At 46.4% G+C, this 23,554-nt stretch overlaps 2 protein-coding genes across 6 annotated transcripts in view; one reads left to right on the top strand and one right to left on the bottom strand.

The window, feature by feature from the left end:
- Positions 1–4,408, top strand: part of bdh2 (3-hydroxybutyrate dehydrogenase, type 2) — a 68,521-nt gene extending 64,113 nt beyond the window's left edge. For 2 of the 4 annotated variants that reach the window (XM_048529014.2, XM_048529023.2), the window contains one exon: positions 305–4,408. In XM_048529014.2, coding sequence (XP_048384971.2) covers positions 305–358 — 54 coding nt within the window. In that variant the 3' untranslated portion in view covers positions 359–4,408. The remainder of the gene's footprint in view (positions 1–304) is intronic. The other 2 variants (XM_048528994.2, XM_048529004.2) reach the window with 2 other exon arrangements.
- A 3,114-nt stretch (positions 4,409–7,522) lies between these two features.
- Positions 7,523–20,687, bottom strand: nansa (N-acetylneuraminic acid synthase a). Of its 2 annotated transcripts, XM_059646072.1 has the most exons (6): positions 20,494–20,687; positions 11,973–12,188; positions 10,624–10,723; positions 10,397–10,551; positions 8,439–8,705; positions 7,523–8,052 (listed from the first exon to the last, which is right to left on the bottom strand). In XM_059646072.1, the coding sequence occupies exons 1-6, from the start codon at positions 20,623–20,625 to the stop codon at positions 7,864–7,866; spliced, it is 1,059 nt and encodes a 352-aa protein (XP_059502055.1). In that variant the 5' UTR covers positions 20,626–20,687; the 3' UTR covers positions 7,523–7,863. The 2 variants fall into 2 exon arrangements, with proteins under 2 accessions (XP_059502055.1, XP_059502081.1); XM_059646098.1 differs by lacking the exon at positions 11,973–12,188.
- Between the last annotated feature and the right edge of the window lie 2,867 nt (positions 20,688–23,554).

Raw genomic sequence — 23,554 nt, 5'->3', positions numbered from 1 at the left:
TACCAATGAATAAGGCACTAGGAAGAGCCCTATCAAAACCTTCAGGTCCACACATTCGAACAAGTTAATGAAAACCATAAGAACAAAGGGCTGATTAGCGTAAGCTTTGAGAGCCAGTTTGGGTATTGGACCCCATGCTGGAGGTCTCTTGTTAAAAGTAATTTTTTTTATTTTTATACTGGAGGATATCTTTAGCATTCCACAGAGTCAAGACCAAGCACAGCATTCGGGTCACGCTGAATTAAGGACTGGTGTGAATGTCAGTTCCAAATTATAAAGCAGTTTTGTTTATTTGTCTTTACAGTCAGCCTACGTCACTGGAAAAGAATTTATCATCGATGGAGGATGGAGCTTATGAATATTATATTGCCTTGAATGGTGAATAATGCAATGATCTAAATCACCAAAACCAGTTTGTGGTTTGGTTATGACATAAACTGGAGGTGGTATTCTTTTAATTATGAATGGATGACTTGTAATTTTCAGTTCTGTAAATTTGATATTGATTTTTTTTTCATCGTCGCTCCCCATGTAGGGCCTATCTCAGTGTACTGTAGTTTAACCAATTGCCTACTACTTGCCAAAAATACATCTCCCTGATGAAACTTTCCAAATCAGATTGCACCATTGGAAGCTTGCATTTATAAAATCATCCATTCGGGAATAATACAGCACTGCAGGAGGCCATTCATCCTATGTGACTGTGCTGGCTCGGAAACCACTCCCCCGTTTTTTCCCCACTCCAACTAGTTGTCAACGTTGTTGTTGCTCAATCTGCTTTCATCACCCTTTTGGAGAGCTCATTTCAGAACGTAACAACTTGCAGCATAAAACATGTTTGTTTCCCATCTTGTCTCTGCTTCAGTACCAGTGCTTTTAGTCTGTGGCTCCTGATGATCAAGCTTTATTCACCTCATTGTTTTATCTCCAGTCTTCTCTCAAACTTCTGAGTTGTAGGGACAGTAACCCTGGTTTCGCCTGCTTTTCCACATAACCGAAAATGTTTACTTGGAAGCATTCTACTCAATTTCCTTTGCACTATTTCTAAGGCCTTGATATCCCTGTTGGCCAGAAATGATGTAAATGCACCACTCAGCAAGAAAAGACTTACATTTATATAGCACCTTTCAGGACCACTGGACATTGCAAACTTGCTCCAACCAATAAAGTACTTTTTTTTAATGAAGTATAGTCACTGTTGTAATGTGGGACATACACCAATCAATTTGATCATAGCAAGATCCCATAAACAGCCATGTGACACTGACCAGGAGATTAAAGCAATAGAATCATTATGTGATTTAGGCTTATGGATAAATATTGACCATGATGCCTTGGAGATCTCCCCTGTCCTTTTCCGAAATAGTGCAATGAGATCTTATTAATCCACCTGTGATATGAGGCTGAGCCTCAGTTTGATATGTTACCCAAAAAGCTGATCTCAACACAATACAGCACACCTTCCATACTGAACTGATGTGACAGCTTTGCTTTTGTGCTCAAGTTCTGAAGTGGAACCTGAACCTTTAAAGTGCTGTTAATTGACTCTGAGCTAATACTTAAATGGTGGATTGTAAGACTATGCCAACAATCTCTACAGTTTCCACTTGTGTGCCCCTTAAATAAACCAAGGATGCATCCCATTCAGACTAGGCAGCTTGTACTGTGACCTTGATAGTAATCCCTTCTGTAATATTGCTGAAAAGGACACATTTGATCGAAGGCACATTGGTTGTCAGTTAGACTGGCAATGTGACGTACCCACGTGTTAGAAGCTACTTATATCAATATTTAGAACCCTCTTTACAGACAGAAGGAACACATCCACGCATTGCACCTGTTTAGATTCAATAAAATAGGTGACTGGTTCATTTGTTGGAGCAACGCCTAACTAATCACAGGTAACCTTCCTGGTTTAAAATTTAAACAAAATTTGTCAGTTGGTGCATTCTCCATGCAATGCATTTACCAATCAAAGTCTACTAGCCAACCAATCAGCACTCTGTTCTCATACAGTATGTTTATTTTCCCTTTTATTGGTATTTCTTCCATATTGTCCTGATGAACGCAAAATGATAAGCTTTTACAAAAAGTGCCTTTTCTCAGCAATACTTAATTTTGTGCCATCAAACGACTATCCCCTCTTTAGTGAATATAAATAAAAATATCATATCATCTAACGCTTGACACAAGATTATTTCCTTTTCGTCCCTAATTAACTAGACCCATCCACGTTCATAAGAGAGTTTTCAACTGTTTTGTGTCATCTGTTGATATATTACCATTTATTGTCTCTTTGTCTGTCATTTCCTTTTTCACCTTTTCCCTGTTTCTTTCACATTTATTATAAGTTTTGCCTTTTTTTTGTTTCACTCTATGGCACAGGTATTCCAATGATCAGACAGTTATTTCAGCGTTATAGATTCAACTTGCACACAGGGACCATGCAGAAACCCTAACATAGATAACTCTGATGGAATTATGTGACAAACTGAGAATTACAGTATGAAATTACCCTGAATATGAGTCCCACCAAAAAAAGCCCATTAAAGTTGGAGAATTTGGGACGTTCTGATATAGTGTAGCCAGGAGAAGTTAGAAGATGAAAGAATCTACCCAATTCTTGGAAAACTATTAAACTGAACTGCCAAGTTGGCACTAATGAACTTTCCTCCCTTTTCAATTTATATCCAGATATTTGTAGCCCCTCAGTATCATTACTGTAAAGTCCAGACAGTTTCCTGTGATGTAATCCTCTCAGCTGAAGTCCAGTTCTGGGTGCCACACTTTAGGAAGGACGTGAATGGTATTAGAAAGGATGCAGAAAGACTCGTGACGATCATTCCAGGACTGAGGAGCTTCAATTACGCAGATAGTTTTGAAACATTGGGATGGTTTTTCTTGGTGAAGGGGAAGAGATAATTTGATGGAGCGGCCTGAATAGAGGAAATAGAACGAATCTGTTCCCATTTATGAAACAATCAGGAGATTGCCAAGATTATCAGACTGAAAAGTAATTGGCAAAGGAAGTGGATCAACACAAGGAAAACCTTGTTCACGCAGTGAGTGGTTAGGAACTAGAGTGCATTGCTGAGGCAGATTCAATCAAAGATGAAAAAGATTTTACACAGTTATAGGAAGCTTTTACAGAGGTGATGAACAGTTTGTATGATCAACTTCCCACTCTTGGTAGGTCTGTAATATACATTAGCAGTATATGCACTCATCTATTGTCTCTTAATTCAAAACAATACATTCTGTCTTTGACCCCTCAGATGCATTATCATTTTTAGCACTGCAACTATATCTTTGATCAAAATTGCCAACCCTCTTCTTTACATTCTATATTGTTGCTGCATATATTATAATTACGGTGATTTCTCTTTGAGTCAGGCCCTATTTGTAATCCCGTGACAAGATGCACCTTTAGTAATCAGTCATATTTACCATACTCCATGTGTTTACACTCACATGCTGCCCAATCTTCAGAAATGGTCTAGGCCTGAAACGTCAGCTTTTCTGCTCCTCTGATGCTACTTGGCCTGCTGTGTTCATCCAGCTGTACACCTTGTTACCTCAGATTCTCCAGCATCTGCAGTTCCTACTATCTCTGCTGCCCTATCTTGATCTCTTTTGCCTGTGGCTGATCCTTCCTACTTTATTGCTGTTCTCCTCTCCAATCTTCTGTGCACATCCTTACTTATGCTTTAACCCAGTGTCCCCTTCCCATTGTTTCTTAATCTAAAATCTTTATCACAGAATTAGTTAACCATTGTATGTCAACATTGATCCAGTCCTATCGAGGTGTAAGAACATCCCCATTGCTTCTGACTGTTCCAACTGGAAGTTCTCCATCCTGCTGCATTTTCCACAAATCTCCCTTAACTCCTGTTCCCATATTCAGGAGCTGTAACTGTTTTTCTAAAGGTCACTGGTTACAATGTTAACTATATATCATGGGTGTTAATGTATCATAGAATCCCTACAGTGTGGAAACTGGCCCTTCGGCCCAACAAGTCCACACTGACCTATCCCCCTAATTTACACATCCCTGAACACCTGTTGGTAATTTTGTGTAAAATATAAGTAAGCATCTTCGTAATGAGTCAGTGACCAAGATAATTTGAGCAGACTGGGCTTATTGCTCTGGAGAAGATCTTTAAAATTATGAAATAATTTGATAAATTACTGTTTCTGCTTGTGAAAACATGTGGGATGAGAGGAAATAAATAAAAAGACAACTCCTACTATTTTAGACAATAAAATGTGAGGCTGGATGAACACAGCAGGCCCAGCAGCATCTCAGGAGCACAAAAGCTGACGTTTCGGGCCTAGACCCTTCATCAGAGAGGGGGATGGGGTGAGGGTTCTGGAATAAATAGGGAGAGAGGGGGAGGCGGACCGAAGATGGAGAGAAAAGAAGGTAGGTGGAGAGGAGAGTATAGGTGGGGAGGTAGGGAGGGGATAGGTCAGTCCCGGGAAGACGGACAGGTCAAGGAAGTGGGATGAGGTTAGTAGGTAGGAGATGGAGGTGCGGCTTGGGGTGGGAGGAAGGGATGGGTGAGAGGAAGAACAGATTAGGGAAGCAGAGACAGGTTGGACTGGTTTTGGGATGCAGTGGGTGGAGGGGAAGAGCTGGGCTGGTTGTGTGGTGCAGTTGCGGGAGGGGACGAACTGGGCTGGTTTTGGGATGTGGTGGGGGAAGGGGAGATTTTGAAACTGGTGAAGTCCACATTGATACCATTGGGCTGCAGGGTTCCCAAGCGGAATATGAGTTGCTGTTCCTGCAACCTTTGAGTGGCATCATAGTGGCACTGCAGGAGGCCCATGATGGACATGTCATCTAAAGAATGGGAGGGGGAGTGGAAATGGTTTGCGACTGGGAGGTGCAGTTGTTTATTGCGAACCGAGCGGAGGTGTTCTGCAAAGCGGTTTCCCCAATGTAGAGTAAGCCACACTGGGTACAGTGGATGCAGTATACCACATTGGCAGATGTGCAGGTGAACCTCTGCTTAATGTGGAAAGTCATCTTGGGGCCTGGGATAGGGGTGAGGGAGGAGGTGTGGGGGCAAGTGTAGCATTTCCTGCGGTTGCAGGGGAAGGTGCCGGCTGTGGTGGGGTTGGAGGGCAGTGTAGAGCGAACAAGGGAGTCACGGAGAGAGTGGTCTGTCCGGAAAGCAGACAAGGGTGGGGATGGAAAAATGTCTTGGGTGGTGGGGTCGGATTGTAGATGGCGGAAGTGTCGGAGGATGATGCGTTGCATCCGGAGGTTGGTGGGGTGGTGTGTGTGAACGAGGGGGATCCTCTTTGGGCGGTTGTGGCGGGGGCGGGGTGTGAGGGATGTGTTGCAGGAAATGCGGGAGACGCGGTCAAGAGCGTTCTCGACCACTGTGGGAGGAAAGTTGCGGTCCTTGAAGAACTTGGACATCTGGGATGTGCATGAGTGGAATGCCTCATTGTGGGAGCAGATGCGGCGGAGGCGGAGGAATTGGGAATAGGGGATGGAATTTTTGCAGGAGGGTGGGTGGGAGGAGGTGTATTCTAGATTGCTGTCGGAGTCAGTCCAGAGAACTGAGGTGTGTTTCCTAACCATCCTATCTTGGCACTCGTCCGCTTGGCTTCCTGCAATATGCTTCTGGAGCCAGTGACTATACTCTAGCCCTATATAACCACAGCAGAAGGTGGAGCAAAGTACTGGAATCTGTACCAAAAACAATAAACACTGGCGATCACAGTGAGTCAGGTAGTATCCATGGAGAGTAAGAAATCTGATATTTCTAGTCTAGGTGACTCTTCATCAGAGATAATATGAAGAGTCGTCTAGACTAGAAACGTTACTTTGCTCTCTCTCTCCATGGACGTTACCTGTGGAATAGGGGGTGGGGGCTGTCCTTAAAACTAAGATGCAGAAAGAAATTTTACGGTTTGACTTATATGCACCAGTACTAAAAATCCAGTTTATGAAACTCATAAGGACTAGTCAGGCAGATGCTGGGAGACTGGCTGAAGGCTGGGGAGTCTCAGAACAAAATGTAAGCCATTTATTGTCCTTTAGGGAAGGAAACTACTATCCTTCCTTAGTCTGGTCTATATGTGAATATTAAAACGAGTTCCAGAATAAAGCTAACATTAGATAGCAGATCAGGAGCAGGAGAAATAGAAATAATTGTGGGAGAGTTATATCATATGTGTCTAAACATCCAGGCTACTGCCATTTGTTCAATTTGTGCTTATACATTCTGGAGCTTAGAAGAATGCAAGGAAATCTAATTGAGATATACAAGATGCTAAACAAATTGACAAAGTAAATGTAGTAAGAATATTTCTTCGTGGGGACATGACAAGGAGAGGTTTTACACTAAGGGGTTGCAGATTTAGAGATGTGGAAAAATGATTTCTCTCAAAGGGTCATGAGTCTGTGGAATTCATTCCTCCAGAGTGCACAAGATGCTGAAGCATTGAGTAACTTCATTATGTCATAGAATCCCTACGGTGTGGAAACAGGCCATTTGGCCCAACAAGTCCACACCAACTATCTGAAGGTCATCCCAACCAGACTCAGCCCATTGCCCTGTCCCTCCATTTCCCATGACTAATCCACCTAACATACATATCTTTAGCCTATGGGAGGAAACTGGATCACCTAGTCAAAGCCCACACAGACACAGGGAGAATGGATCACCTAGTCAAAGCCCACACAGACACAGGGAGAATGTACAAACTCCACACAGATAGTCACCCAAGGCTGGAATTGAACTCAAATCCACCTGGTGCTGAGAGGTAGCAGTGCTAACCATTGAGCTGCCATAATGGGTGAAGAGTTATGGTGAACAGGCAGGTAAGTGGAATTGAGGCTGAGAGATCAGCCATGATCATAAAATAGTGGAGCAGGCTCCTGGGGATGAATTGCCTATTTCTAGTCCTAGTTCTTACTAGGAGTTCTACAGTTAGGCAAATCTGTTCTGTACCATCCATGTTTCAATCCTAGTGCAAATCTGATGTATTTGTGGTGTGTTCACAAACAATCGCATTTTAGGCGGATTACGTAAAAATGTTAAGTACAGCTCAGTAGGCACTAACTGATCATGTGCAATTCAGACAGTCATGAGAACACAAGTAGTCAGGCTGGCCAAAGGAGATGTGGTGATTTGACAGACTTACTGCTTACTTACATTATCCAGCTGTTCTCACCTACCCTTCCTGCTTAGCCATTAATGAAATGAATACTAAGAGGAAGCCATGACTTGTTCTACCTTACATTTGCCTCACCAACACAAATACCCACCACTTGGTTTTTCGGTCACTGTTTCTGCTCAGAATTCTACCCTTCTACTTGTCCCTTTCTTTGGTTCTGTGATGTGGACAGGGCAGAATAGAGCATCTGTGTCCACCAAATGCTTTTCCTCAGCATTTCAATACAGTTTGTACTATCTTCTGTACCAGGAAAGCAGCAAATTATTGCTGAGGAAGGCATTGCATTTGAGATAGACCGTGGCTTATAATTGATGGTAGCATTAATGGCTATGTGAAGTTGTGTTTTATTTCAAACAGTTTAGTTTACAAAAAAAACCCAAATTTGAACATTACTGCCTTTTAAATATCCTTGCGAATAGCTTTGAGGTCAAAACTACACATTTTCCTCATTTCGCTTTAAAAATCAACCACTGACTTTTTTTATTTCATTGATTTGGTGTATAGTTATACAAGTGTAAACATGAACATTAACTGGAGGGAGAAAGGGTCAATATAAATTTTAAAAAGGCATGATCTGATACATCAAAAGGACAAATTTTACTGGGAATTTAAAAATTCTGAGATGTCCAGTTCATGAAACATCTTTGTAGAAACTCAGCACTTCTTGCTTTAATTTGCAATCATTTCAGGTGTGATTGTTTCATCAAAATCAATGTTGGTGTTAACTTGCTTGCCCACCAGCTTGTAGATGTCATCTGGCTCAATGCCTTTGGGCTGTGCCACCTTCACAGTCATCATATCCAGAGTCAGTTTTGTTCCCGCAGGAATAGTCATTTTGGCTACGACAGATTTGCCCAACTATAAATAAGTCAAAAAAGTTCAAATTTAAAAAAACAAAACAGAATTTCAACTGTTTAATGCAACATGTTCTGTATATTCTGTACAGATCAAACTAATTTATAATTCTGTGGACTATGATGTCACCAATTTCTTTCAACAAGCATTTGGTCTGCAATCTTAATTTAAACTAAATCATTATCAGAAGAAGTCAACACTGGGAATTAACAGCTTCTCACGTGTCTGTAAGTAAGAGGTTAGTCAAGTGATTATCCATTCTGAACAGTTTAAAAACTTTTCCTCGTCTTTACATGAAGACAAATAAAGAACTAGCACGTAACGAATAAAGAAATTTTGAACACTTGTTTAAAATTGTGTGGCACACAAACTGTTTGCAAGTAACTTACCTTGTTGTGGCAGGCCATCTCACATGGGAGCAAGTGTTTGATGGGAGACCCAAGTGCTTTTTCTACAATTCGGATCGAGCGAATTAGTTCCCGCAGCTCACTAGGCTCTAGTGATGCTTGGTGATCATTACCCTTCCAGCTTTTATCCATAGTGACATGACGTTCCAAAACTTTAGCTCCCAGTGCGACTGCTGCTATGCTTATAGCAATCCCAGTTTCATGGCCAGAGTATCCTATAGGAATATCTGGAAATTCTTTTTTGTATTCCTGAAAGTGGGAAGAAAGAAATAGCACCATTGTGCAGAACAATGGTCCCAATTAACATTAGCAACATGTGCACCAAAGATAAAAAGAGTCTATTTTACCAATTGCCATCAGAAGTTTTACTGCATGAGAGTATTCCCTACCCTTAGCACAAGATGAGGGTCTTGGGTAAGAGGTTTGCGCTTGTCAGTACCTACCTACAAACAGCAGGCAGGATTTTGCAAACTAGGGTAGAGATAGTCAGGAATAGCAGGAGAAGTGCTATGTAAAATTATTCAAGACATTTTTGACCTGGTAGAGATAGCAGGCAGCGTGCATGGATACAGTGACAGGAGCCCTCACTTGTTCATGTTTTAAAATCAGTAGATACACCTGTGATTGTTGGCTATCCTTTGGTTCTCAGACTTGAAACAATTTGGGAAGACAATTTCAAAATTACATTCACAAACAAAGTCAGAATGTTGCAGATCTAAAAGTCTGAAGTACAAACAATGCTGAAGAGTTTGTCAGCATCCGTGGAGGGAGAAACAGAGTTAATGTTCTGACTCAGTACGAAAAAAAGATGCTGCCAGATGGGCTGAGTTTATCCAGAACTTTATTTTGGTTGGTTTTAGACATCCTGCATCTGCAGTTTGAGACTTTATTTTGATGTACTACAACTATAATATGGCGATGGTGAGCTTCATCTAAGACCATATTGATTCTCTGTATTAAGAGTTAAATGGGTGTTTACACGACCTTTCAATTAAGAAGCTGTAGGAAACCAGGAAGAGTTTCTCCTGGCTTGCTGATACTCTTTTTGGCCAGGATTTTGCCACAGGCTTTACAATTCTAAAGTTGGGACTGAATTGGGGCCCTAATCCCAGATCTGCCAACAGTTAGAGACTCTAACTTTCAAGATAATCTGATGGGGCCAACAGCTTGAGGTACAAATTGGGAATCAAGACAACAGCTGACCCCAGAGCCATAAACAGAACGGGAAAAGGTACATCTCATTCAGAGCGGAGAACAGTGTAGCAACTTTCCTCGAAGCACTGCCCTTCACTTCCTGGGTAAGGCAGATGTCTGTTCACTCAATGCCTGTCACAGCTTTAATTTATTAAAGTGTGGCAGTTTTTAAACTAAAAGAGGACAATCTTTCCTTTCACAAACCTCCAGCTTATACCAAATTAAAAGGACACTGGTGTACAGACACAAAAGTTATGTACCCTTTCCAAAGTGTTAAAAATGCACAGCCCTACTCAAGGCTTAGGCAAGAGACTGCAGAAGCTACTGATAGCTGCACAATAGAATGACCATTGGTCAAGTCTTCAAAGGATACAGGACAACTGAGTCACTTGTATGTTGACGACCATTCAGAGACTGGAAAGCCTGCCAAACTCTGTCAACTTGCTTTATCAGTCATCCAAAGCAGCCTCCAGTGTCCAGGTATACATCAGATTTTGTTCACCCATCACATCCTTACTGTCCGACTTGTATTCAAAGGCTAAATGGGATAGCACTTTCAAAGAGCAAGTACAAGCCTTGCACTGAACGGCCTTAATGCAATATTCTACAAAAACTGAAAGGCAGAAAGATCATAGAATAAACAAGAAATTGTTATGGAGAACAATTATGGTGATTGTTATGGAGATTTGCCCATAGTGCAGACAGGCTGGCCTTAATTGTCAGAAATGTTTGGATGTGACACTCACGGTGATGACACGGAGATGAGCGTCCTCTGGCTCCAGTGGGTACGCACTGGTGCACTGGAGAAAACAAAACTTATTATTGATGGGCTTCACAGTGTTGTAAACTTTTCTCATTGTTTCCATGCTCTGCATCCCACTGGAGATCACCATTGGACGACCTGAAGAAGGAGAAATTATTAGTACAACTGGAGAAGGCAAAATGATAATTTTGCAGAGTCGGAGTCATTTACCTTTCTTGGCAGCTTTTTCCAAATATGGAAAGTTATTGGTGTCCAAAGAGCCAACTTTGAAGAAAGGCACATTCAGTTCATGAAGAAATTCAACAGCCATCTACAAAACAGAGGAACACAATTCACCCAACCGCTAGCAGACTTACATTAAACCTTTGATTCTACCTAGCTGTATGTTCTGCTGTAACCTTCCATCTCTAGTACTGCTCACTTTCCCCCTCAATTTATTTCAACAAACTTGATTTCAGTCTGTGCTTACTGCAAAGATACTCAGTGTTAAGTGAAATTAGGCTTCACAGTCAAAAGTATTTGAGTATTAACCAAAAAGTAAAAGCATTCACAGGTAAATCTGTTAACTGAATAAAACAGGAGCAGGACACACTTCCTGTTCGTGTAGCCATGCACACTGCCCATCATCACCGCCAGGTCAGAAAGGTCTCATTTCAAATTTTACACACCCTTCTGTCTCCCCCATTATCACAAGATGGGACACTTGAAAAATCATGTCTGGGGTCTTCTGTCAAAACTTTTCTACAAGTAGCCAGAATTTTGCCAAACTTTCCACCTGCTGTGCACAAGCTGCAATTGTTCTCCACCAGAACAGGAAACAAAATGACAGCATCGGGTTGGATCAGAGAAATAAACGAAGCCTTTAAATTGTACTAGCTGTATTTTGTGCCGAGAATCAATATTGTAGTAGACAAATTAAACATATCTATGTCGTACAGGATTTAGATCTACAGAGTTCATCTTCAAAAACTGAAGCATTTGACAGTTCCATCTGTCAGATTTCCTTGGGTGGGAAGAGACCAGCACAGGGCTTAATTTTTAAAGCCCAGTTAGACCGTTCAGTGGTGAAGTCAGAAAATACCTCTTCACAAAATATGCTGACAACCTGAAACTCTCCATTTTAAAAAAACTGGTAGGATGTCTTTTTTGTGGGAGGGGAATCAATTTTTAAAATAATAAGGAAAGGTTGTAGATTTTTTTCCCCATTAAGGATACAGGTTATGGAGCAAGGTAGGCAAACTGATGTAGAAGTATGCTGGGCTTAATACTCTACAGAAAGATGGGTAGGATAACAAGTTTGTGAACATGTGCTGTATTATGCAAGGTTCCAGCTAACAGCCAAGATATGGCTTGACCCTTACCAATCCTTTTAGGAAATTATTTAGATACCAGAATACACCGAAGACAGACTTGAAATCACCTGAAATTACCATCTCTACCAGAGCTTGTAAGAGACTGAACTTTCAGAAATCTACAAATGTAAATGTGACTTTTTACAGTCATCACAGGGTACTTCAAACTGAAAGCAAAACAAGTTGCCAAAAAAAAACAGGACATACCTCATCCATTCCAGATGCTGTGAAAGAGATTCCAATTTCTTCTGCAAATTTGGAGAGCTCCTTATACTGCTCATGACTGAACTCCAGGTAACGTTTGTGATCTCCATATGTGGCTCCCCATGAATGTGGGGATTTGTAAGGCCTTTCTAATGCTAGTTTGTTAAACTTGTACTCCAATTCACTTTTTTGAAACTTTGCACAGTCTGCACCACATTCCTATGAAGGAAAAACTCAAAGGCAGTATACATTTACAGTTACTGATTCTTTTGTAAACAACTGGCTATTAGAAAACAAAGCCTGTTTACTAAAGTTTGTACATAATCCAACTAAATCTTGAAACCTTTTAGGAAAATGAGATGCCTACCAGCTATTTCTTCCTTTACACACTTCCTGTATCGAAAAAAGTTTAGAACAAATTCTTTTTAAAAAGTGAATAACTGAACCAAATCTATCCCATATAAAAGTTTAAAAATTCATACATGGAATTGGGGGTGTTGCTGGCTAGAGCAGGATTTATTGCCTATCCCTCACTGCCTTAGGAAAGTTAACTCCTGATTCACTGCAGTTCATTTGCTGTTAGGGACAGAATTCCAGGATTGTCCCAGCAACACTGAAGAAGCAGGGATATATTTCCAAATCAGGATGGAGGAAGGGAACATGCAGGTCATGGTGTTCTCACATATCTGCTGACCTTGTTCTTCTAGATGGTCATGGTTGTGTATTCCTAAGGTTTTTTAAAAAAGTTCTTTTGTGGGACATGGGTGTTATTGGCTGGGCCAGCATTTATTGCCCATCTCTTGTTGTTCTTGAGAAGGTGGCAATGAGCTGCCTTGTCGAACTGCTGCAGTGCAATTTGCCGAAGGTAGAACATAGAACATTACAGCACTTGATGTTATGCCGACCTGTCAGACCAATCTGAAGCCCATCTAACCTACACTATTTCATGTACGTCCATATGTTTGTCCAATGACGACTTAAAATGTACTTAAAGTTGGCGAATCTACTACTGTTGCAGGCAAAGCGTTCCATACCCATACTGCTCTGAGTAAAGAAACTACCTCTGACATTTGTCCTATATCTTTCAACCCTCAATTTAAAGCCATGCCCCCTTGTGCTCGCTGTCACCATCCTAGGAAAAAGGCTCTCCCTGTCCACCCTATCTAACCCTCTGATTATCTTATGTTTCAATTAAGTCACTCTCAACCACCTTCTCTCTAACGAAAATAGCCTCAAGTCCCTCAGCCTTTCCTCATAAGACCTTCCCTCCATACCAGGCGACATCCAAGTAAGTCTCCTCTGCACCCTTTCCAAAGCTTCCACATCCTTCTTATAATGTGGTGACCAGAACTGTACACAATACTCCAAGTGCGGCCGCACCAGAGTTTTGTACAGCTGCATCATAACCTCTTGGTTCCAGAACTCGATCCCTCTATTAATAAAAGCTAAAAACACTGCCTTAACAGCCCTTTCAACCCTGGGTGGCAAGTTTCAAGGATCTGTGTACATGGACACCGAGAGCTCTCTGCTCATCATCTACACTAAGAATCTTACCATTAGCCCAGTACTTTGCATTCCGGTTACTCCTACCAAAGTGCATCACCTCACACTTGTCCACATTAAACTCCATTTGCCACCTCTCAGCCCAGCTCTGCAGCTTATCTATGTCTCTCTGCAACCTACAGCATCCTTCGTCACTCTCCACAACTCCACCGAACTTTGTGTCGTCTGCAAATTTACTAACCTATCCTTCTATGCTCTCATCCAGGTCGTTTATAAAAATGACAAACAGCAGTGGACCCAACACCGACCCTTGCGGTACACCACTAGTAACTGGACTCCAGGATGAACATTTCCCATCAACCACCACCCTCTGTCTTCTTTCAGCAAGCCAATTTCCGATCCAAACTGCTATATCTCCCACAATTCCATTCCTCCGGATTTTGTACAATAGCCTACTGTAGGGAACCTTATCGAACGCCTTGCTGAAATCCACATACACCACATCAACTAGTTTACTCTCATCTACCTGTTTGGTCACTTTTCAAAGAACTAAGGTAGACTCAAACACGGAGTTACAAGGGTGCTGTTGAAGAAGTCTTAAATGCCATAATGCAGTGCATCTTGTAGAGAGATGTTACATGTTGCTGCACTGCAGAATGTATTGATGGTGAAGGGAGAAAATACTCAAGGTGATGGACAGGCTAACAATCAAGCAGACTGCTTTGCCCTAAGCAGTTTCAGGATTCTGAATATTATCAGAATGGCACCAATCCAGCTAAGTGAACAGTATTCCAAACACTCCTGAAGTGTGCCTTGTAGACAATGGACCTGCAAAGGGGTATCAGAGGTAAGTGAAGTTATTACAGGATATTAAAATGTGAGGCTGGATGAACACAGCAGGCCAAGCAGCATCTCAGGAGCACAAAAGCTGACGTTTCAGGCCTAGACCCTTCATCAGAGAGGGGGATGGGGGGAGGGAACTGGAATAAATAGGGAGAGAGGGGGAGGCGGACCGAAGATGGAGAGTAAAGAAGATAGGTGGAGAGAGTGTAGGTGGGGAGGTAGGGAGGGGATAGGTCAGTCCAGGGAAGACGGACAGGTCAAGGAGGTGGGATGAGGTTAGTAGGTAGCGGGGGGTGCGGCTTGGGGTGGGAGGAAGGGATGGGTGAGAGGAAGAACCGGTTAGGGAGGCAGAGACAGGTTGGACTGGTTTTGGGATGCAGTGGGTGGGGGGGAAGAGCTGGGCTGGTTGTGTGGTGCAGTGGGGGGAGGGGACGAACTGGGCTGGTTGAGGGATGCAGTAGGGGAAGGGGAGATTTTGAAACTGGTGAAGTCCACATTGATACCATATGGCTGCAGGGTTCCCAGGCGGAATATGAGTTGCTGTTCCTGCAACCTTCGGGTGGCATCATTGTGGCAGTGCAGGAGGCCCATGATGGACATGTCATCAAGAGAATGGGAGGGGGAGTGGAAATGGTTTGCGACTGGGAGGTGCAGTTGTTTTTTGCGAACTGAGCGGAGGTGTTCTGCAAAGCGGTCCCCAAGCCTCCGCTTGGTTTCCCCAATGTAGAGGAAGCCGCACCGGGTACAGTGGATGCAGTATACCACATTGGTAGATGTGCAGGTGAACCTCTGCTTGATGTGGAATGTCATCTTGGGGCCTGGGATGGGGGTGAGGGAGGAGGTGTGGGGACAAGTGTAGCATTTCCTGCGGTTGCAGGGGAAGGTGCCGGGTGTGGTGGGGTTGGAGGGCAGTGTGGAGCGAACAAGGGAGTCGCGGAGAGAGTGGTCTCTCCGGAAAGCAGACAGGGGAGAGGATGGAAAAATGTCTTGGGTGGTGGGGTCGGATTGTAAATGACGGAAGTGTCGGAGGATAATGCGTTGTATCCGGAGGTTGGTAGGGTGGTGTGTGAGAACGAGGGGGATCCTCTTGGGGCGGTTGTGGCGGGGGCGGGGTGTGAGGGATGTGTCGCGGGAAATGCGGGAGACGCGGTCAAGGGCGTTCTCGATCACCGTGGGGGGAAGTTGCGGTCCTTAAAGAACTTGGACATCTGGGATGTGCGGGAGTGGAATGTCTTGTCGTGGGAGCAGATGCGGCGGAGGCGGAGGAATTGGGAATAGGGGATGGAATTTTTGCAGGAGGGTGGGTGGGAGGAGGTGTATTCTAGGTAGCTGTGGGAGTCGGTGGGCTTGAAGTGGACATCAGTTACAAGCTGGTTGCCTCCCCCTCTCCCTATTTATTCCAGTTCCCTCCCCCCATCCCCCTCTCTGATGAAGGGTCTAGGCCCGAAACGTCAGCTTTTGTGCTCCTGAGATGCTGCTTGGCCTGCTGTGTTCATCCAGCCTCACATTTTATTATCTTGGAATCTCCAGCATCTGCAGTCCCCATTATCTCTGATACTATTTTAACCTCACTGCGAAGCCTCTTCCAGGGATGCCTAACCTGAAGAAGTTACCCTCCTCCCTCTGGACCAACCTCAGGGAATCTCTCTCCCATTGCAACTCTCTTGTAATCTCTTCGGCCTTGAAACTGCTCGACCATGTCCTGAAGCAAACCAGGTACCACAGCCACATCACCTTTCTCAGCACCTGCCTACGGAACCAGATCATCCCCAAGGGACTACAGTCCACATTTCAGCCTTCCCAATTTGGCCCCAACCGTGACCACCTCTACACCCAGAACATTCAGACCCTTCAGAAGCGGTTCTCCCTGCGAGTCCTGAAACAGACACTTGCAGCCATGCACCGGCACCTCAAGGCACTGCAATCCAGCCTGCCCCAGCTCAGAGCCTCCCTCTCCCAGACCTGCAAAGGACCCCTGCTGTTTTTTATCCTCCGCAGGATCCACAGACTGAACACCCAGTTCCACTCAGCTTTACTGGACACCAAAAATCGTAAGTACAACCAACTCACTGGCCCCTGCCACCCACAAGAGGATTCCTGCGCCTCCCAAATCCCGACTCTGTCCCTGCCCCTCCCCCACCATGCACCCGCCGCCATTGACCATGAGGACACGGCCGGAGACCCAACCGATGACGTCACATACGCCCCCGCCGGCCACAGAACTTCCGGAACCGCTGCTGCAGTCACCACCTCCACGTCCAGGTACTACAGCCCACACACCCTCCCCGATCCGCCCACGGCCGACGGAACCCCGCCCATGGCCGACGGAACCCCGCCCACGGCCGACGGAACCCCGCCCACGGCCGACGGAACCCCGCCCACGGCCGACGGAACCTGCAACCCCAGAGAAGACAGCCACACTGAGCCCTGCCGCATCTTCACCATCCCCCCAGACCTCCCACTGACTGAGGACGAACGGTCAGTCCTGAGCAAGGGGCTCACCTTTGTTCCCCTACAACCACACATCAACGAATACCAGTCACGGACGGACATAGAGCAGTTTTTCCGCCGTCTTCGCCTGCATGCCTACTTCTTCAACCGGGAACCCAACCCTCCTTCCACTGACCCCTTCACCCTCTTCCAACACAAGTCCTCCTCCTGGACACCACCCCCAGGCCTCCTACCCTCCCTCAACCTCTTCATCTCCAACTGCCGTCGAGACATCAACCGCCTCCACCTCTCCACCCCTCTCACCCACTCCAACCTCTCCCCCGCAGAACGGGCAGCCCTCCGCTCCCTCCGCTCCAACCCCAACCTCACCATCAAACCCGCAGACAAGGGTGGCGCAGTGGTAGTATGGCGCACTGACCTCTACATCGCCGAGGCCAGACGCCAACTCTCCGACACCACCTCCTCGATCATGACCCCACACCCGAGCACCAAACCATCATCTCAACACCATTCACGACCTCATCACCTCAGGGGACCTCCCACCCACAGCCTCCAACCTCATTGTTCCCCAACCCCGCACGGCCCGTTTCTATCTCCTTCCCAAAATCCACAAACCTGCCTGCCCGGGTCGACCCATCGTCTCAGCCTGCTCCTGCCCCACCGAACTCATCTCCACCTATCTGGACTCCATTTTCTCCCCTTTGGTCCAGGAACTCCCCACCTACGTCCGTGACACCACCCACGCCCTCCACCTCCTCCAGGACTTCCAATTCCCTGGCCCCCAACACCTCATATTCACCATGGACGTCCAGTCCCTGTACACCTGCATTCCGCATGGAGATGGCCTCAAGGCCCTCCGCTTCTTCCTGTCCCGCAGGCCCGACCAGTCCCCCTCCACCGACACTCATCCGCCTAGCTGAACTCGTCCTCACACAACAACTTCTCTTTTGACTCCTCCCACTTCCTACAGACTAAGGGGGTGGCCATGGGCACCTGCATGGGCCCCAGCTATGCCTGCCTCTTTGTAGGTTACGTGGAACAGTCCCTCTTCCGCACCTACACAGGCCCCAAACCCCACCTCTTCCTCCGGTACATTGATGACTGTATCGGCGCCACCTCTTGCTCCCCAGAGGAGCTCGAACAGTTCATCCACTTCACCAACACCTTCCACCCCAACCTTCAGTTCACCTGGGCCATCTCCAGCACATCCCTCACCTTCCTGGACCTCTCAGTCTCCATCTCAGGCAACCAGCTTGTAACTGATGTCCACTTCAAGCCCACCGACTCCCACAGCTACCTAGAATACACCTCCTCCCACCCACCCTCCTGCAAAAATTCCATCCCCTATTCCCAATTCCTCCGCCTCCGCCGCATCTGCTCCCACGACAAGACATTCCACTCCCGCACATCCCAGATGTCCAAGTTCTTTAAGGACCGCAACTTTCCCCCCACGGTGATCGAGAACGCCCTTGACCGCGTCTCCCGCATTTCCCGCGACACATCCCTCACACCCCGCCCCCGCCACAACCGCCCCAAGAGGATCCCCCTCGTTCTCACACACCACCCTACCAACCTCCGGATACAACGCATTATCCTCCGACACTTCCGTCATTTACAATCCGACCCCACCACCCAAGACATTTTTCCATCCTCTCCCCTGTCTGCTTTCCGGAGAGACCACTCTCTCCGCGACTCCCTTGTTCGCTCCACACTGCCCTCCAACCCCACCACACCCGGCACCTTCCCCTGCAACCGCAGGAAATGCTACACTTGTCCCCACACCTCCTCCCTCACCCCCATCCCAGGCCCCAAGATGACATTCCACATCAAGCAGAGGTTCACCTGCACATCTACCAATGTGGTATACTGCATCCACTGTACCCGGTGCGGCTTCCTCTACATTGGGGAAACCAAGCGGAGGCTTGGGGACCGCTTTGCAGAACACCTCCGCTCAGTTCGCAAAAAACAACTGCACCTCCCAGTCGCAAACCATTTCCACTCCCCCTCCCATTCTCTTGATGACATGTCCATCATGGGCCTCCTGCACTGCCACAATGATGCCACCCGAAGGTTGCAGGAACAGCAACTCATATTCCGCCTGGGAACCCTGCAGCCATATGGTATCAATGTGGACTTCACCAGTTTCAAAATCTCCCCTTCCCCTACTGCATCCCTCAACCAGCCCAGTTCGTCCCCTCCCCCCACTGCACCACACAACCAGCCCAGCTCTTCCCCCCCCCACCCACTGCATCCCAAAACCAGTCCAACCTGTCTCTGCCTCCCTAACCGGTTCTTCCTCTCACCCATCCCTTCCTCCCACCCCAAGCCGCACCCCCCGCTACCTACTAACCTCATCCCACCTCCTTGACCTGTCCGTCTTCCCTGGACTGACCTATCCCCTCCCTACCTACACTCTCTCCACCTATCTTCTTTACTCTCCATCTTCGGTCCGCCTCCCCCTCTCTCCCTATTTATTCCAGTTCCCTCCCCCCATCCCCCTCTCTGATGAAGGGTCTAGGCCCGAAACGTCAGCTTTTGTGCTCCTGAGATGCTGCTTGGCCTGCTGTGTTCATCCAGCCTCACATTTTATTATCTTGGAATCTCCAGCATCTGCAGTCCCCATTATCTCTGATACTACTTTATTACAGGATATCTTTCCTCTGACCTGATCTGAAGGCCAACGTACTAATATTGCTGATCTATTTCAGTTTCTGGTCAATGTCAACCCCTAGGATGTTGTGGGGTGGGAATTCAGCAGTGAGACACTGTCATGGATGTCCACAGTTCATGGTTGGATTTGAATTGGAGGTTTAAAGGAGGGTCACTGGACACCTCACATTAACTCTGTATCCTCAGATGTTGCCAGAAATGTGGAATGCCTTCAGCAATTTTTTTTCCAGTTAGAGTCTCTTGTTTGAAATGGTTTTTGTCTGGTACTTACATCGGATAAAAATGTTCTTTGTCAGTTATAAAGCCCAAGCCTAGATTTTGTTCATATGGTGCTACACAAAAGCATCTAGCAAAGCTCTGGTGCACCTTGTGTGCTTCAGTGTAAAATACTATCACTTGCACTCCAGTTTTTCACATTTTAGTGTGAAGGTAGTGTACACACAAGTTATTACTTCAATTCTAATCTGACCAAACTAATATCAGGAAATGAGCAGCATCAGCAACTTCAGTGCTCCTGCTTTGTCCCAACATCTCTTTGCACTGGTTGATCTTTCCAAGACCAGACCAGATCTTCTGTTCTCTCCCCACAATCAAAAAGGCTTTACATATTGAAAATTTTCTGAAAAGTGTGACATGATTTTACTCTCCAGAATCTGCCTGACCAGACCACCTCTCTAATTTCTATTTTTCTGCCCTCTGAATTACCATTCCAATAATGGAGTGGTGGTCAGGTTAGCAAAGGAAACCCTCAGGAGATGGGGGATGGGAGGGAAAGCAAGTCAGGTCACTGGGGCCTGGAAACAGCAGCTTCTGGAGAATCACTGATCACAGCAGGAACACGCACAATGGAAATCACACCCTGTGGAGAGTTAAACAGGATGATGATGGAGAATGGACAGGGGAGGCCAGCGAAAAGGGGGTGGGGGACAGAGGGAAGGGGCAAACCCCTCTCCCCAGGAGTAGTGAGAAGCTGGTGGGTTTCATTGCTCTAGCACCGGGCCTACTCCCCCCCAATGAATCACCGTCCGGGTCCATCACGGGACGCTCCAGGCGCTACCTTAGCCATCCGGATCATCTGCTTGGCGATGTCCATACTGCCCTGATGGTTCTGGCCGATCTCAGCGATGATGAAACACGGCTGGTCGCCGCCGATGGCCCTCCCAGGGCACAGCTCAAATTCCACCGACATTTCCGCACCAACCGTGGTGCCAGCACAGCTCGAGTGGCCGAGCGGCCCTGCGCACGCGCCTTATCAACCAGGACCGGGACCCGCCCCACCGCACGGCCCCGCCTCCCGCATGGCCCCGCCCCTTCCACGAGTGCCCGCCACGCCCACATGGCGCCGCCCCATCCACATAGTCCCGCCCCCACACACCGTGTGAGTCCGCCGCGCTCCTGGGCGCGTCACTGCCCCTTCGCTGATAGTAAAACGTGAGGCTGGATGAACACAGCAGGCCAAGCAGCATCTCAGGAGCACAAAAGCTGACGTTTCGGGCCTAGACCCTTCATCAGAGAGGGGGATGGGGAGAGGGAACTGGAATAAATAGGGAGAGAGGGGGAGGCGGACCAAAGATGGAGAGTAAAGAAGATAGGTGGAGAGAGTATAGGTGGGGAGGTAGGGAGGGGATAGGTCAGTCCAGGGAAGACGGACAGGTCAAGGAGGTGGGATGAGGTTAGTAGGTAGGAAATGGAGGTGCGGCTTGGGGTGGGAGGAAGGGATGGGTGAGAGGAAGAACAGGTTAGGGAGGCAGAGACAGGTTGGACTGGTTTTGGGATGCAGTGGGTGGGGGGGAAGAGCTGGGCTGGTTGTGTGGTGCAGTGGGGGAGGGGACGAACTGGGCTGGTTTTGGGATGCGGTGGGGGAAGGGGAGATTTTGAAGCTGGTGAAGTCCACATTGATACCATTGGGCTGCAGGTTTCCCAAGCGGAATATGAGTTGCTGTCCCTGCAACCTTCGGGTGGCATCATTGTAGCACTGCAGGAGGCCCATGATGGACATGTCATCTAAAGAATGGGAGGGGGAGTGGAAATGGTTTGCGACTGGGAGGTGCAGTTGTTTGTTGCGAACTGAGCGGAGGTGTTCTGCGAAGCGGTCCCCAAGCCTCCGCTCGCTGCCCCTTCGCTGACGGCCGCAACCCCTCACCCTGGCTCTGCCCTCCCCACATGGTACCCCGCCTCTTCACTGCGTTACCCGGGCAACAGTGGAAGCACCGCGCCTGCGCATCATTATCCAGGCCGTACTGTCTCCCCAGGGAGTGGGTGCCTGTCCCTCTGTGGAATGCTTCATTGATATTTTTTATATTCATTGGGCATGGGCGTTGCTGGAGTGTCCAGTGTTGATTGCCGGTCCGTTGTTACCCTTGAGAAGATGGTGGTGATCTGCCACCTTGAACCGCAGCAGACCATGTATTGTGGGTTTGTGGTTTTACCCACAATGCTCAGTACTTGACACTTTTCAGCCTAAACCTGGACGTTCAGACTTAGCTCCATTTGAACACAGGCTGTTCAGTTTGTGAAGAGTCATGAATGGTGCTGAACATTGTGCAATCCGTCAGTGAACATCCCCACTTCTGACCTTATGATGGTCATTGATGAAGCAGCTGAAGATAGTTGGGCCTAGGACACAGCCCTGAGGAACTCCTGCAGAGATGTCCTGGAGTTGAGATGACTGACCTCCAACAACCACAACTATCTTCCCATGTGCCAAATATGACTCCAATCAGCGGAGAGTTCGTCTCAACATCTGTTGATTCCAGTATTGTTAGGACTTCATAGAACAGTCCAGCAGAGGAATGGGCCCATTGGCCCACAATGTTTTGCCGAATATGATGCCAAATGAAAGTAATCCATTCTGCCTGCCCTTGGGCCATATTTCTCCATTCTTTGCATAATCATGTGCTTATCTAAAAGTCCCTTAAAGTTCCTTATCATGTCTGCCTCCACCACCACCCCTGGCAGTGTGTTCCAGACTCCTACCACTCTCTGTGTAAACACCTGCCCCTCACATCTCCTTTGAACTTTCCCCCTCTTACCTTAAATGCTTGCCCCCTAGTATTAGATATTTCAACTCTGGGAAAAAGATTCTGACTGTGAAACCTATCTATACATCTCATCTTTTTAGATTTCTACGAAGTTTTCCCTCAGTCTCTGCTGCTCCAGAGAAAACACCCTTGTTTGTCTAGCCACCCCTTACAGCTCATACCCTCTAATCCAGGCAGCATTCGGGTAAGCCTTTTCTGCACCCCCATGAAAGCCTTCACATCCTTCCTGTAATGTGATTGGAATTGAACACAATATTCTTAAGTGTGGCTTAACCAAAATCTTATAAAGCTGTAACATGACATCCTGACTCTTGTACTCAATTCCCTGACCAATAAAAGTAAGCATGCCATATGCCATCTTTACCACCAAATCCATTTGTGTGGCCACTTTAGAGAGCTATGACTTGAACCCCAAATTTGCCACTTGTTCGCCCATGCCAGGATACCATATAGATCTCACTATATTTGCACATGGGCTGCTTAAGTATCTGAGGAGTCGTAAATGATGCTGAAAAATGTACAAGCATAGCTGAACATCCCCACTCTGAACTTACAATGGAAGGAAGTCTTCGAAGAAGCAGTTGAAGATGGTTGGGCCGAGGACACTATCCTGAGGAACTCCTGCAGAGATGTCCTGGAGCTGAGATGGCTGACCTCCAAAAATCACAACCATCCTTTATTTTGCCTGGTATGAGCCCAACTAGTAGTTTCCTTAATTTACACCAAGTTCCTTTAACTCCAGTTTTGTTAGGGCTGCTTGATACTATACACAGTTGAATGCTGCCTCAATGTCAGAAGCTGTCACTGTCACCTTACTTCTGGGGTTTTCAACTGTTTTGTCCATGCTTGGATCAAGGCTGAGATGAGGTGAGGACCTGAGGAGCCCTGGTGGAATGCAAGCTAACCGTCAATAATGAGATTATTCCTTTGCAACTCACACCAGAGAGAACACAATGACTTTTTGCATTCCTACTCTCAGGCAGTAATTGACCAGGTTAGATTTATTCTGCTTTCTCACACAGGACATACCTGGGCGATTTTTCACATTGTCAGGTAAATGTCAGTGTTGTAGATGGA

This window comes from Stegostoma tigrinum, chromosome 1, assembly GCF_030684315.1.
Source record: "Stegostoma tigrinum isolate sSteTig4 chromosome 1, sSteTig4.hap1, whole genome shotgun sequence".
Lineage (NCBI taxonomy): Eukaryota > Metazoa > Chordata > Chondrichthyes > Orectolobiformes > Stegostomatidae > Stegostoma > Stegostoma tigrinum.
The sequence above is the reverse complement of the archived record's forward strand: the minus strand, read 5'-3'. Positions and strand labels throughout refer to the sequence as shown.